The sequence below is a fragment of the Coturnix japonica genome, chromosome 2 (genome assembly GCF_001577835.2).
Source record: "Coturnix japonica isolate 7356 chromosome 2, Coturnix japonica 2.1, whole genome shotgun sequence".
Classification (NCBI taxonomy): domain Eukaryota; kingdom Metazoa; phylum Chordata; class Aves; order Galliformes; family Phasianidae; genus Coturnix; species Coturnix japonica.
In genome coordinates, this window is record NC_029517.1 from 42,625,151 (window position 1) to 42,638,835 (window position 13,685).

General features: G+C 39.3%; 1 protein-coding gene across 10 annotated transcripts in view; it reads left to right on the forward strand.

The window, feature by feature from the left end:
* ELMO1 (engulfment and cell motility 1) overlaps positions 1–13,685 on the forward strand; it is a 274,768-nt gene that overhangs the window by 250,059 nt on the left and 11,024 nt on the right. For all 10 annotated transcript variants that reach the window (XM_032442431.1, XM_015854222.2, XM_015854221.2 and 7 more), the window contains 2 exons: positions 4,672–4,784; positions 11,473–11,580. In XM_032442431.1, the coding sequence (XP_032298322.1) occupies positions 4,672–4,784; positions 11,473–11,580 (221 nt within the window). The remainder of the gene's footprint in view (positions 1–4,671; positions 4,785–11,472; positions 11,581–13,685) is intronic.

The window sequence follows — 13,685 nt, forward strand, 5'->3', positions numbered from 1 at the left end:
CATTATCTTTGGTGTTAATGAAAAGCTATTATTTATTTGTAAATGATAACACTGTGGTAGCATGACAATGGGATTCTCATTTCCATGTTGTTTACTGCAAAGAATCAAATGCTAATCACCATCACAGCTCCTGCCTGCTGCTTTGTTCTGTTACATGAGAAATGGAGACTGCTCTTGGCTCTGGACCAGGGCTCATGGCATAGGACAAGTTCTGACTCCATGGTGCACAAAGGGATAGCAGGAAGCTTTTGAGATCAGCAGAGAAATAGTGAGGATTCCAGAAATGTCAGTAGAAATGTCACAAAATCTGGACAATGTTTGAAGCATATTGGCTTGTTATTTTCCAAATCTCCATCACAAGGCAAAGCTATAGGGAAGGATTTGAACCAGGACATCAGAATTCTGATGTTAGATGCTCATTTTGATTTGTTTCTAAAGGGTATAGATACATCTAAGTATGAGCTCTGGGGATGTCTTCATCCAAGGGCAGCAGAGCAACAGAGGAAGCCTAAGCTAAATAGAACTACACTTTAATCATACCATTGTGGATCAAAGGGGAAATGCTTCTTTTATGTTTTCAGTGTTTTCAATGTTTTAGAAGGACCTAATGCCCAATTAGAACTGATGTCACTCATAGTAATACATCAATTAAACAGTTACAAATGGTTCCAGTCAGTTTTGCATCATTACACTGCTCACAATCCCCTGCCAATCTTGTGCAGTGCTCAGTGGATCAGAGCTGCTCGGTACTGCTAAGCTTGTCACCAAAGCTGCGCATTTTCCTTCCTTCTGCCGTGAGTCAATTGTTTAGCTGTGATACAGGTCAACTATTTATATTCTCTGCAGCCTTGCATAGCCTTGTGAAACTGGGCAGTTGCCCTCTGCAGGCTCTTTATGTCCAGCATGGCTCTAGGTAGTCACTGCCCTGATCTGGAATTTCCTTCCCTGGGCTGACGTGAAGGAAACAGTTAACACAGGTAGTCAAAGGAAACTCAAATGTTACCAGACTTTTTTCAAATTCAGGACAAAGGCTAAACCTAAAGGCTATAAAGGCTTTGAGTAAATTGATAAGGTATTTCAGCAATCACAACTGCATTTGCAGGGATTTGACTCTAAGAATTTGCATTTCGATTGCATCCACGATAGCTCATTCTTGACAGTGAAAAGAAATGGTTCTTTCATTTTCCCCTTTGATTTGGTTCTGTGCACTGAACTTTCTCAAATTGCATAGATGGCACAATTGATAGAAGTACAGAATCATGGTCCCATTGTAAGGAAAGAGACTGTGAGTGAAGAGAGCAATCGTGGCTCTACTGTATATTTTAAAGCTTTACAGATATGCTAAAAGAGATTGTGCACAGATGAATGTAAAGTCAGTGGGCCTTGTTTAATTCTGTGTGAGCGTATGGCGGTCGGATGATGGTTTTTCCTGCCTTTAACATGATAGAAATCTTTCTTTTTTTGCTTTTCTTTGTATAAGTACTGATGGTTTGAGTTTCCAAGCTGCTGGATCAGAGAAGTTTCATTTAAGTTGGATTTGAATGTTAGTCAGAGAGCATTGCTTTAGATCCCTGTAACTACAGCAACCTTGTTTTGGAAGTAATTGTTTTTTCTGTAAGAGCATTGATGTATTGTGCACTGGAGTTTCTTCATATGAGGGAAAATATGAAATTCCTCAGAACAGAATGCATGCAAGAGCTTGGGATCATTACTGATCATCCAAACAGCTGCTCCACAAGGCTGTAAAATATTACTGATTTATTTTGAATGGCTCTGAAAGGGTGTGTAGGAGCCCTGAGATCTTCTTGATGCCCATTCAGCGGAGATGAGGTAATACTGGATAAAACTGTGATGTCCGTGTTGGAGACGTGATTGTTAAAGGAAAGTTCATGTAAGTTAGGGAAACATTGCTAAGCAATATCTGAGTGAAAATAGCGGGAAGAAGGGAAGTGAATGCTCTTTGGCTTTTTATCTTGACAGATTTCTCTGCAGAGTAAAAGATTTGCTAATGCCTGCTCTGAATGCACAAAGTGATTAGGAGAGCACATAGCTACCAGCCAGAAAGATAAAAGGACAAAACCCATGAAAGCAGTCCTGGGATTAGTCTTCCATTACGTTTTAATGATTTAAATGACTACAGTATGCCCCATCACGGAAGGAGAACAGCTGACAAGAAAGAGTCTTAGTTATAAGCAGTAAAGGCAAAAGATAGGGGCAGGTAGAACTGGTGCTGTATTAAAGCTAGAATCATCCATATAATTTTTTTTCAAGTCCAGTAATGTTCAGATTTGCAGCTAATCCAAGTGTGTTGTTTTAGAAATATGTAACTGATGTCAGCAGCCTATAGTGCTGAGACCAGTGAGATCAGAACATTAGTGCTCGTATATTACTCTGTAGTTCCATCAGCCCTTCTGTCATGTCAGCCCACTGACTTTTGTCATTCTTACATCACAGGAACACAGTAGGAAGCTAACAGTAATTTTGAAAGCTGCTGTCTCCTTCGGCTTTCCTAGTTTGTTCTTGCTCTTCACAAGGCACAAACTGTTCAGCTGATGTCATCTTATAGGAGCATAAATAATTTTTCCAAAAATATATTTGCTTTTGTGATCTTCCTTCAATTCTTTGTTCCTCTGTGTGCTGAAGCAGGGGCTCTGTAAAACTAAAGAAGGTTCACAGTTCTGAAGGCAAATTATGCACATGTGTAGAGGGACTGTGGCACATCAGCAAAGGAGGCAGAAGGCTCCACTTCATTCCTGCCTCCCTTCTCCTCCAGAAGATCTTAGACAGTATTACAGAAGGAATTACTTTATCATTTTTGAATGGCTTAAAAATCTTCCTCCTCTTTGTAAAGGGAAGATGGGACTTCAGAGGACATAAGAGGGAATACTATGAGTAATTAATGTGCCAGGTGACCCACTGACCCATTCATTTTTGTTGTTTTTTTTCCCCTTCCGTGTTAGAAACCTAATGTTAGGCTATCTTTAACACATCTTTAATGATAGTAATCTGTTTTCTAAATTAAACCACCAAAACATCACGCAGATGTTTATATCAGTTTTGAATGCTTGGAGTCAGTCCAGCTGTATGCAGTCTGTGCCTTGGACTGCTCAGCTGTGTGCCTTGTGGTTTAGCACTGCTTATCTCTGCCCCTGTTCCCAGCTCTTACCTGAGAAATGGGGAAGCTCATCAACCCATAAAGGAAAGACATCTATTCAATCACAGAATTCTTCTAATGTAACTTCTAATGTAACTGTTCGGCACATTCCTACCTCAGTTCCCAACAAGAAAACAACATCTGAAAATCATCCTGAAGGACTAATTGTATGTTTCTGAGAGGTGGCCTGTTTCTATAGTTACAATGCTTACTTGATTTTTGACCAGCTAGATTTTCACAGCTTGTAAATATGCAGTGAGTTATGCATCAGGTATTCCAACCATTTTGTTAATACCTGGGAGAATTAGGACATTTCTCTTTAAAGCCTTCATCTCTCTAAGAGAATTTCTAGTGGTTTCAGTGGGCTGTTGGCAGATCAAAGTTGCCGGATCCACATGAATGTGGAAATCAGCAGAGGCTGAAGTGAAGTGTTCCAGAAGTGAGACAGTTTTATTTTATCCGTGGAATACCGCTGCTTTGCTTTCTTTTGATGATAATTACTGGAACGTACTGACAGGCAGAATGAGTTTTGGTGTTACCTAATGCGCACAGCAATGCAAAATTATGCTTCTGACATGCTTCATATTTTATAAACCATCTACACATTTAGTTATTTTTTAAATCTTACTAGGCTTACTGTCAAGTTAATGTTTCGACCTGTCTTTTATATATTCCTAATGAATCTTAGTGAGGATATAACTGATTATTTCAGACATCTTTGAGTCCGTGTGATGATGTAGGCGCAGTAGATCAGACATCTTTGAGTCCGTGTGATGATGTAGGAAATCAAACTTTAAATATTACATGCATACATTTTACACCTAGTTCTTGACATGTTGATTGCTTTTATTGAAGTAGAATGGAGAAATTGGGTTTTCTCGGGGCTATATGATAATGCTTCTAAATGCAGTGCTGTTTTTAGCACTACTGGGCAAAGGTAAAGCTTGATCCTTGAACAGTCCTCATCATGGGTTACTTTTCCACTAAATTCTATCAATAATGAATTAATTGAATAGCATAAGTTCAATACCAGGCATAAAGAGCTGGTCATTGTTTTGGCTCATTAGCATTGTTCGCTGTTGTTTATTTTTGTTGATTTAGAGTGTGTTTTAGCCTTCTTCTATTGTCCTAAATAATAATGCTAGTAAAGTGTACTAGCAGAGCATCATCTAAGAAAAGATGAGAGACCCTCGAATAAGCTTCACAGAGTTCCTCTGATGAAAGAGCGTTATTTGCTGCAGAGAAAGCTTGGCAATGCATTATAGCAAGTGTTATTTTTAGCTGCATAAGCTAAGAAACAAGTAAGTTCCCTGAGTCATACAGTGGTGCTGTAGCCTGACTCCCATGGCCTTTTATGAGGAAACAATCTTATTCTGAAGCAGGCTAGATTCTGACCTGAGAATGCTTTTGACTTGTCTCCTTTTTGAACATAAATATCTTGTGAGTCTTTTTGTTTCAGAGAGAAGAGGATGGGTTTTGATTGAATCTCACACGTGCTTTCTTTCTTCCTTCCCAAGGGAACTGAAAGAGAAGATTCAGCCTGAGATCTTGGAACTGATCAAGCAGCAACGTCTTAATCGACTTGTGGAGGGCACCTGCTTTAGGAAACTGAACAGTCGACGTCGGCAAGGTACAGCACAAACTGCCTGGTCTGGATTTATTTTGTCACTTTTGTCTTAAGGTTGAGAGGATGAGTACTGTTCCTACTAGCAAAATCCTTGGTTTTGTTGCTGTCCTGACCGACTGCTTTTACCAGGTGGCATCTGAAAGCATCTCCTAGTTACAATTGTAGGATTTTCTGTTTCACTGGAACTGGTTTGAGCTTCATCTGGAATTCAAATCCAGCCTTTGATGAAAATCTCAAACAGTGTCTCTTGCACCCTGAACTAAGTATTTTCATGTCTGCCTGATGTCCAGACTTCTTTTTCCCTCTCTGAACAAAATCTCAACCTCTATTACTAATCAAACAGCAGATGTCCAAAACATTTATACAAACTCATCTTGCACCCTTCCCTCTAGTACTGCCTGTCCTTAGTTTTTGTTGTGTATTGCCATATACATTAAATATATTATGGTGTTTTAATATGCTTTTAAAAGCCACTTAGATCAGTAATTTGTGTACGCTTAGATGAATAATGATTGACACGAGAAGATTATTTTCCCAATCCTATGAGTCATTGCTCAGTACTAGATTTACTGCTCATTTAAATACAGTCAAATCTTTATGGTTCTTTTTCCCCTCGGAGAGGAATACTTCTTTCTCAAAACAAAATAATGTGAACATAATGTAAATTCAACAGATTAATGTGAGGTTGTATCAAAAAAATTCCCTTTAGAACATCTATTTTGAGGATAAAGATTGCTGTTTTCTTCCCCACTGCAAATGCAATGCAAAATACAAAGTTACTTACTGCGAAGGATCAATATTTGCAACATTCAAATTAATTGTGGAAAACTGCTTTCCTCACAGAAGGAATAATCCCTGCAGTGCCTTGGTTCTAAGAAATAAGCAGGCAAATTTCCTTAATGTGCAGTGGTTATTTTGGGAAATTCAAAGGCTTTATCAAAGAGAGAAGTCACAGAAAATTATGATGCAGCTTTAAACCTTCTCTGTCAAGACTGCAAGCCTCTCTAAAGCTCTTTGCATAGAGTTTAGGGAAGGAGCATGAATATTCCTCTGCGGTTTCTGTATAGATTTCATATGGAGACATATTTCCCCTGTAGGAGCATCTTTGTGAGGTGAAAGTACCTAAAGTGAAGCATAGTATTGTTCAACTATCAGCTGTGGGAGTTCTTTATTTTATTCCTTTCAGACCCTTTATCCAGATGACTGGGATTCTAGGGAAGGAGCAAAGTCTTTGGCAAACATACTTGTTTTGGCACATCTCCAAGATGAAGATAGACTATTTTATTTTAAACTGTAGTCAGTCTGTGATTCATAGGATCAGACACCTTGGAGTACATAAATCGGCTTAACTTACTTATTCGAGTGGACTTGAAGTTAAAGGAAAATAAAATGAGAAAGGAAAAAATCAACTTGATCTTCTGGTCCACAGTTAAAAAGGCTTCTGTGCATTATGCCTTGGAGTGAACTGTTTGGGACATCAGATTAATTTCTTTGATGTCATATTTATTTCAGGGCTGAAAGGGTTTATGACTTTTTGGAAACAAAGAAAATGTGTAGGCATACCTTGAAGAAATTGCTTATTTTCTCAGAAATATACAGTTGAGTTTTTCTGTCAGATACATGCCCATTTAGAAGGACATGATTCCCATGCCTTACATTTGTGCATAGTTTGCGCATGATTTCCTGTATTCCCTGAAGCAAAAGTGTAAGGTATTGCCTGGGAGGGAGGGAGGAAGCAGACACAACAGCCATTACTGTGTGATCTAATGAACAAGCAAAGCATATTAAACATAAACATGTTCAGCTTAGAAGCCATTTAATTGTGAACAGTCACATATGTACAACGCTTGGCATTGTCTGATAGAGCAAATAATGACAGCTGATGTGAAGTAAATAAGGTCTCATATTTTGCAAGTCTGCAGGTTATACAAGAGGAGTCTGAACATGGCCTGCACAGGAGAGGCTGAAAGCATTGAATTGCCTATTTAAAAAATAATTAACTGGCATTATTCCATGATAAAGACTCCAGAGCAAACTTCAATTTAGACTGTTGTTTGAACATGTGGTAGGACACACATGGTTAGTCACATTAAGTTGAGACAATTGACTTACAAAAAAGAAACAAGCAGGGAACTTACAGCCTCTTATAGCCTTTTGAGAAGAGATGAAAAGTCTTTCATACATACTTGGCACTGGAAAACCTCAGTCCAACAGGTCATTCTTTGTGGGGAGCAGGACTGAAGGTTAAGCAGTGTGGTGTATGTAGTCTCTGCCTTTTGCATTTCAGAGCAGTATTATCATTCAGCGGGGTTTCTCTGTAATTGAAATTCAGAAATACCACTGTTGTCCCAGCAGGATCCTTGCCACTTTCAAAGTGTGCACAGCCTTTGCCTTGCAATGTTTCACAGACAAACTGCAGCACTAACTCCTGTTTTTATTAGGCGTTCTTAATCAATAGGAAATGAAATAGTAAAATCTAGTCTGCCCTTATGGTCATTGTTCAGTAGCATTTTGTGAAGCTCTTCTAATTCCCACTTTGTTCCTTGACTGTGGACATCAGCTGACTGACAGCCCTCTTTAGCTTTCTCCTTGCTGTGGTAATTCCTAAAAGAAAAGATGAAGACTAAAGCAAAAGCCTATAAAGCTCTTTGTAACCCCAAAAGTTATTTTTTTCCAGTAGAGCTAAGTAGGAGATAAAGGCATTTTATCGATGATAATATACACTTCTGTGGCTGTCATCCAGTATATTTGTAGTGAATGTCACTGGATGCACTCTTGGAAATAAATTCCCCTTTTAGCTTTATAAAGATCATAGAGAAATTGCATGATATTGAAGTGATTTTGCAATTGAAAACAAGGTTTCTTGGGCAGATTTTGTTTGGAAGGGAAAGCAAGCCTGATAATGTGCACCATTATAGTAAAAAAAACAAGGCAGCATATTTTTTTTAAGTAACCTGCAAAGAGAAAACGTAAAGTGAAAGATAAAGCAAAGACAAGGTTTCCATGACATTAGAAGAAGTCACTCCCAATTCTGAACATGAACACACTCTTTGTCTTTTTTTCTGCTAAAGGATTCTGCTTCTGCTTTGTTCCATGCTCTATAAACCCATAAAACACAAAATCCTCTGAGCATGTGATTTGCTGAGAGAAAATGGTTAACCGATTGTACCGCCAGCATTGCCACCAGCTAATTAATGGCAAATGGTTTATGAGCCTTGCTGGTTTCTGTCTAACCAGTTAAGACCAGCTAGAGTGACAGTGTGTTACTGTGGTGAGTATCTGAAAGAAACACAACACAGTGAAGGAAACAGGATGAGTCCACACACATATTTAAAATCCACTTACAAATATTTATGCTTTTGCTGACATTAAAACATGTTCCTTTCGCTAAATCTGAGAGCAGCCTTCATCTGGAAAAAAGAAGAAAAAAAAAAAAAAAGAAAGAAGCTTGTTTATTTTTAGTAATCTGGAACATATTCTGGGAGAAAATGTGTACTCTCAGACATTTTTCCATTAATATCTGAGCTATTGTCTCCAGGCTCCAACACAGAGCACTTCTGCACTAATCACAGCAATTCTTCACTTGGAGTAGCATTGTTAAGGGCATATGAGTCACTGGCTATTAATGCACTTGGAAACACCGTATGAATGGTCAAGCACTGTGTAGCCCATCAGCACAATGTTCTGTGCTCTACTGTTTGGTCGTAGTTTTGAATATTACTCTTCCAGCCAAATTTGTGGTTGGTTTTGTTGTTAGGGTTTTTTTTTCTTTAACCTTGTCTGTAGTCTTTAACAATGTGCCATGATGTATTTAATCCACTGACTGCTCTAGCAATTGTTTGAAAGTCAAAAAGAAAAGAACAGCAGAAGGAATAATTGTTTCCCAAAGAAGAATCCCCAGTATTTAAATTTAATTGCATTAGAGGTCTGCTACTAGACAGAAAAACTCAGCGACAAGCTTAAATAATAGTGCCTGAATGCTGTGATGGAATCACAGGCCTTCCTTCAGGTGTAATAACACCTGGCACAAATTTAGTCTTGTATCTCATATAGGTGACTTAGGCTGCAGGGCAACTCAGTGAGTATGCGTCTATGTAAATCTGGCTCTGCTCTGAACAAAATGTCCTTCGCTCTTTCCTGAGCTGGCAGCTGCCCCTGCTTCAGCTATTCCCAAGTGCAGATCTGCCCACTGAGGGAGCAGGGTCTGCCCTGTCATCAAAACCTCTTGTGGCATTTCAGCTCCACAGACTTGAGTTTAAGAGCTCTCTATGTTTTGATCGCTAGTTTTCCATTGTTTTATAATCATCACTTTCTGATGATAGTAAAGAGAACAGGGTTGTCCTTTTTCTGTTGCTTATTTTTTGAACTTAATCAGTTTAGATCTGTCAGTGGGAGCAATTTCACTTGATATTTATTTTGACTGCAGCATTGCTGTATACGCACCACATCCAATAAAACTGAGTTCAGCACCTGCACTACAGTAGATCAACGCTCGTCATGTTCATAACTGTTCCCCTCTGAGGCACCATGTGCTTATATACACAGGATATTGTCTGGTAACCTAGAGGTAAAAAGAAGCCCAGTTAGCCAAGGCTGAGGTGGCCGTAGAGGCAATGAGGCCTGTGCTCTGCTGCCAATGTGCCAGTCACCCAGCTAAGCCTGGATGCAGCTGAGGGACCCTTGTTAGTCCCATGTATAGATTTCATTGTAGGGTTTTCCCCTTGACAACCTATCTGTGGTACAGTGGCAGTTATTAGTGAACCCACAGGAGAATCACACTGGACATGCTTCAAGCTGCGGTCTACGTCTGTTAGTTCTTTAATTAACCTTGGGTTATGTGGACTTGCTGGAAAAGGATCCATATGCCTCCAGAGATAGATAGATAGATAAGGTTTCTTCAGATAAAACTATCCCTTCCTAAAAATGAAGTACAAAAATTTTCTCTGAGGATTTTTTCCCCTTTATTATCGGAGCAAAGGACTGAAATGGGAACAAGGTTACCAGAATGCTCTCGCTATTAGGAGTTTAAGGAAGCAACCTTTTCGGGCCCTCAGTAAAAAATGCAGCCTGTTTGTGTGAAGCCAAAAGGAGATCATGGCATATGTATTTATTTTTCAGTTGCAACATCTTGGCTGGATTACTGACAAAGGAGTGAGACTGTGCTGGTTTTGTTAGGACAAAAATGGTAGTTGTAATTGTGGTGTCTGAAAGGTGTATTCTTTTGAATTCTTTTGAGGCTGAAGTGAAAGGTAGGCGTAAGAACATTCCTCTGCACAGCAGGGTCTTTTCCTTGTGTAGTGAAGGGGTGAGTTGCTCACCATCAGGTCCAATGGGATGTATTTTTAAAGCTTCAGGTTGTGAAATGCTTCTGGTAGAGTTCCCTGTGAAAGGTCGGAATCTATATAAGTTTCACACTCATCCTTTGGGGATGCACAAACTGCTCCGATGAATTGGCTTTGTGTGTGTTCTTCAGGTGAGAGTCTACTGAGTGAGGGCTCCTGCGCTCTCATTTCATAAGCTTTGTAAGTGGGTTTTCCTCTTGACTCTGTACTATATCGTATGTTCTGCTTACAGGATGCTTATATTTCAGCATCTCTGTGTATCACAATATCTTCATCAAGGGCTCTCCTCCCCCTAAACCTTTTACTATTCTTTATGCCTATGAAGCAAATAATCAAAATCTTCCCCATCGCTGTTTTGACCCTTTTCAAGTGTTTTATCACATCTTTTGAAACCTTTCAGAAGGGGATACATGCTCAGGAAATGGTTTGAAATGTGTGGTTTATTTTCACCAAACATATTTTCCCACCTTGACAAATAAATTTAAAGAAACATGCGGAAGCCCTCTTCTGCCATTCAAAACTGAGTTGCCTTTCTCTGTCTCATATTGCACTGCATTTAAAATCATGAAACCAGCACTCTCCTAAAGGATCCAAGGAGTTCTTCCTTTGCTAACATCCAGATGAGTATACGCAGGCTGGCTCTTGTGACTGCCCAGCTCCCCCAGCCTTTTATCCCAGCTGGATGTAGATCTAATAAATAATGTTAAGAGAAGTTATATCCTGAGAAGCCAGAGACATAAAATATGTATCTCCTAGCAGTGAAATGCAAAGAGGAGTGTGGTATGTGTACTTTTGTGGGCACACCAACCACTAAGTCATCTGCAAGACAGGGGAGTTAATGTTTGGTTTTTTGTATCTTTGCATGTTTGTTGTTCCCATTCTCTCTATAAATACAGTCTTCTAGTGTCTAAAAAGCTACGAGTCAAATGTTTATGTAATGGGACATTTCAAATGTATCAGGTTTGGGGTGTCCAAATTTGGCTTAATTTTTACAAAACATGCAAAACATGAAAGCTTTTGTGGATGCATTAAAGTTATCCTCTCAGTGCAGTGGTTATTTAGTCTTCTGTCCATGAGCGTATGCAATATCATGTAAAACCAAGTGAGTTGTTTCTTGCTAATGTTCATCTTAGGAACCAGCAGCTAAATCAAGACAGGAATGGTAGATGCCAATTTTGTTGAGCCAAGTGAAATTATGGAGCAAAATCCTTGCCCTACTTTCCTACACCCCTAACATTTCTTCTAAAAACTAAAGGATGTTCCTTCCCTTAGCGCCTCATTTGTGTATGCAGTTGATAATGCAGATGAAAGCAAGTCACTGACCTTGTTTCATGCATTTATTTTAACAGACAAATTTTGGTATTGTCGACTTTCACCTAATCACAAGGTCTTGCACTACGGAGACTTGGAAGAAAGTCCCCAGGGAGAAGTACCCCACGATTCCTTGCAGGATAAATGTAAGTTATGCACAAAGATTGTGCTACTTCTATAACATGTAGTGTTTTTTTCTTAATACAGGACATTATCAGCAGCTCTTTTATGGAAATAGAGAGCAGAGAACATTTCCTCATGCTTTCAAATACTGCTGTCCTAGTTTTGGCAAGCATATATGAGGACTGAGCTCAGCTTTCCAATGAGCTTGTAATTTCATTCAATTTGGAAATGTCCTGCATTTCATGGAGAGGAACGCAGTTTATTTCCATTCATTGTCTAACTGCAGATGTCACATTAAAATAGTTTGGCATATTCAGAAGCGCATCCTGTTCATGGAGACAGCTGTTTCTTCTGTTGCAAACAATCTAGTGACTGCCTGAAAAATTAGAGGTCTTTTTGGAGGCAAACAGAGGCCTTCTTCATTATCATAGCAAGTGGCTTTGCTGTTAAAAAGACTCCACATTCCTTCGTTGGGAGGGGAAGTGCCTTTGTGACAGCCCCTGCCAGGAGATCATGCTCTCTAGAAAATTTATCCTTAGTCCTTCAACATAACTCAGAGAGGTTTCATCTGGAGTTCTGAGAAAGTATTTTTGATGTCTGAGACAGTGACTGGTGTAGCTCCATCACCAGAAAATGATAGCAAAGAAATAAGTATTGAATAAAGAATCATTGCTTTTTATTCCTGTCTGAACTGCTATAAGTCATAAATGCCATTCTTCTCATTGTCAAATCAGACAAGCTTGTACAAGAATTCAGGTTGGTAGTTCCATGTCTGCTGTAGAATGACAAAAAGAATAATTTTTGTAGATGTTAGAAGTTTCTTCAGCCTGAAAATTGAGAAAGGAAATCAGTGATTCAGACTCTTCTTTGTATTAGTAAAACAAAGACTTGTTTCTCCTTTCTGATCCCCAACCTATCTGCAGGCAGTACCTTGTAAGTGCTCCCAAACTCAGGCTGTGAGAGAAAGAGGAACCTGTCTGATGTTGAAGCCCTGTCATTTCATAGTCACGTTCATTTCTTTTCAATACCTTCAGGATGCCTCAGGCTCTTACTGCAGTCCTGGCAGAATGTAGGACAGGATCTCATATTGCTGCATTGGCACTGCGAGACGCTATTTTACTGGGCAAGGCTGAGAGAAATAGCTCTTGAAAGTTACAGTAGTGTCAGAATGACAGAAAAAGAGTGAAGGTCACACTGGAATTGCAAGCACAGTTACTAGACCAGCAGTTCTCAGATTTGTTTGCTTTGAGTGTATTTCAACAGTGAAAACCCCAACCTTGACTGCAGGCTTCACTTCACATTTGTGTTTCCTGCAGGCTCATGAGCCTGTATGGGAATGCCATGATCATGTTGGGAGAGCAGATTTAAAGACTATGAAGAATGTAAGATTTATCATTGTGCCTCTCCTCTGGAGTTTGATAAAAGAGAGTTGGGAATATTACACGATGTAAGATTATAAAGTGTCATTATTATTCTAAGCATGTCAAGCCAAACTGGATTGAGAATTAGACAGAACAATTTCCAAAAATATTCAGGTGTTCTTTGGATACCCTCGTACTGAATTTTGGGTTGCTAAGGTCTGAATATTATGTTTAATATGGTCCTCCATGTGCAAAACACAATGGTTTGCATCTCTGGGGAAGGATATGCCCTTAGACCTTCTCATTCTTCTCACTTTTCCCAGTTGGTTTAGATAGTTAGGATTTGTGTACAGATCAACAGATGAAATAAAACAGGTGGATGAGAAGCTGGAGGGCTGAGAGTAATAACTGTTTTGTGTGCTCCTTGCCAAGCCTGAATAACTGGTGTCTATTCCCAAAAATAAATGTTTTTTACTTAGAAGATTTTCCTTCTGTGGGTGTCATCTCTCTCTTCAGGCTGGCAGGGTTAAACAAACTGCAGATTGCAGCTGGGACAGAAAGCAGCTGCCCTCTTTTTCAGGGCTTTATTTGTTGTGAGTGTGCCACATCTGTGCTCACACCCTCTAGCATTTTGTACTCAGCTTCTGATACCACTTCAAGTCTTTCAGGCTTGAATGTTATTATGCTGTTCCATATATATGATGCTTTGCTGAGTCGCAGTGGTAATGGAGAATCTATAGATTGTAGAAACTTTCTGTCACTCACTG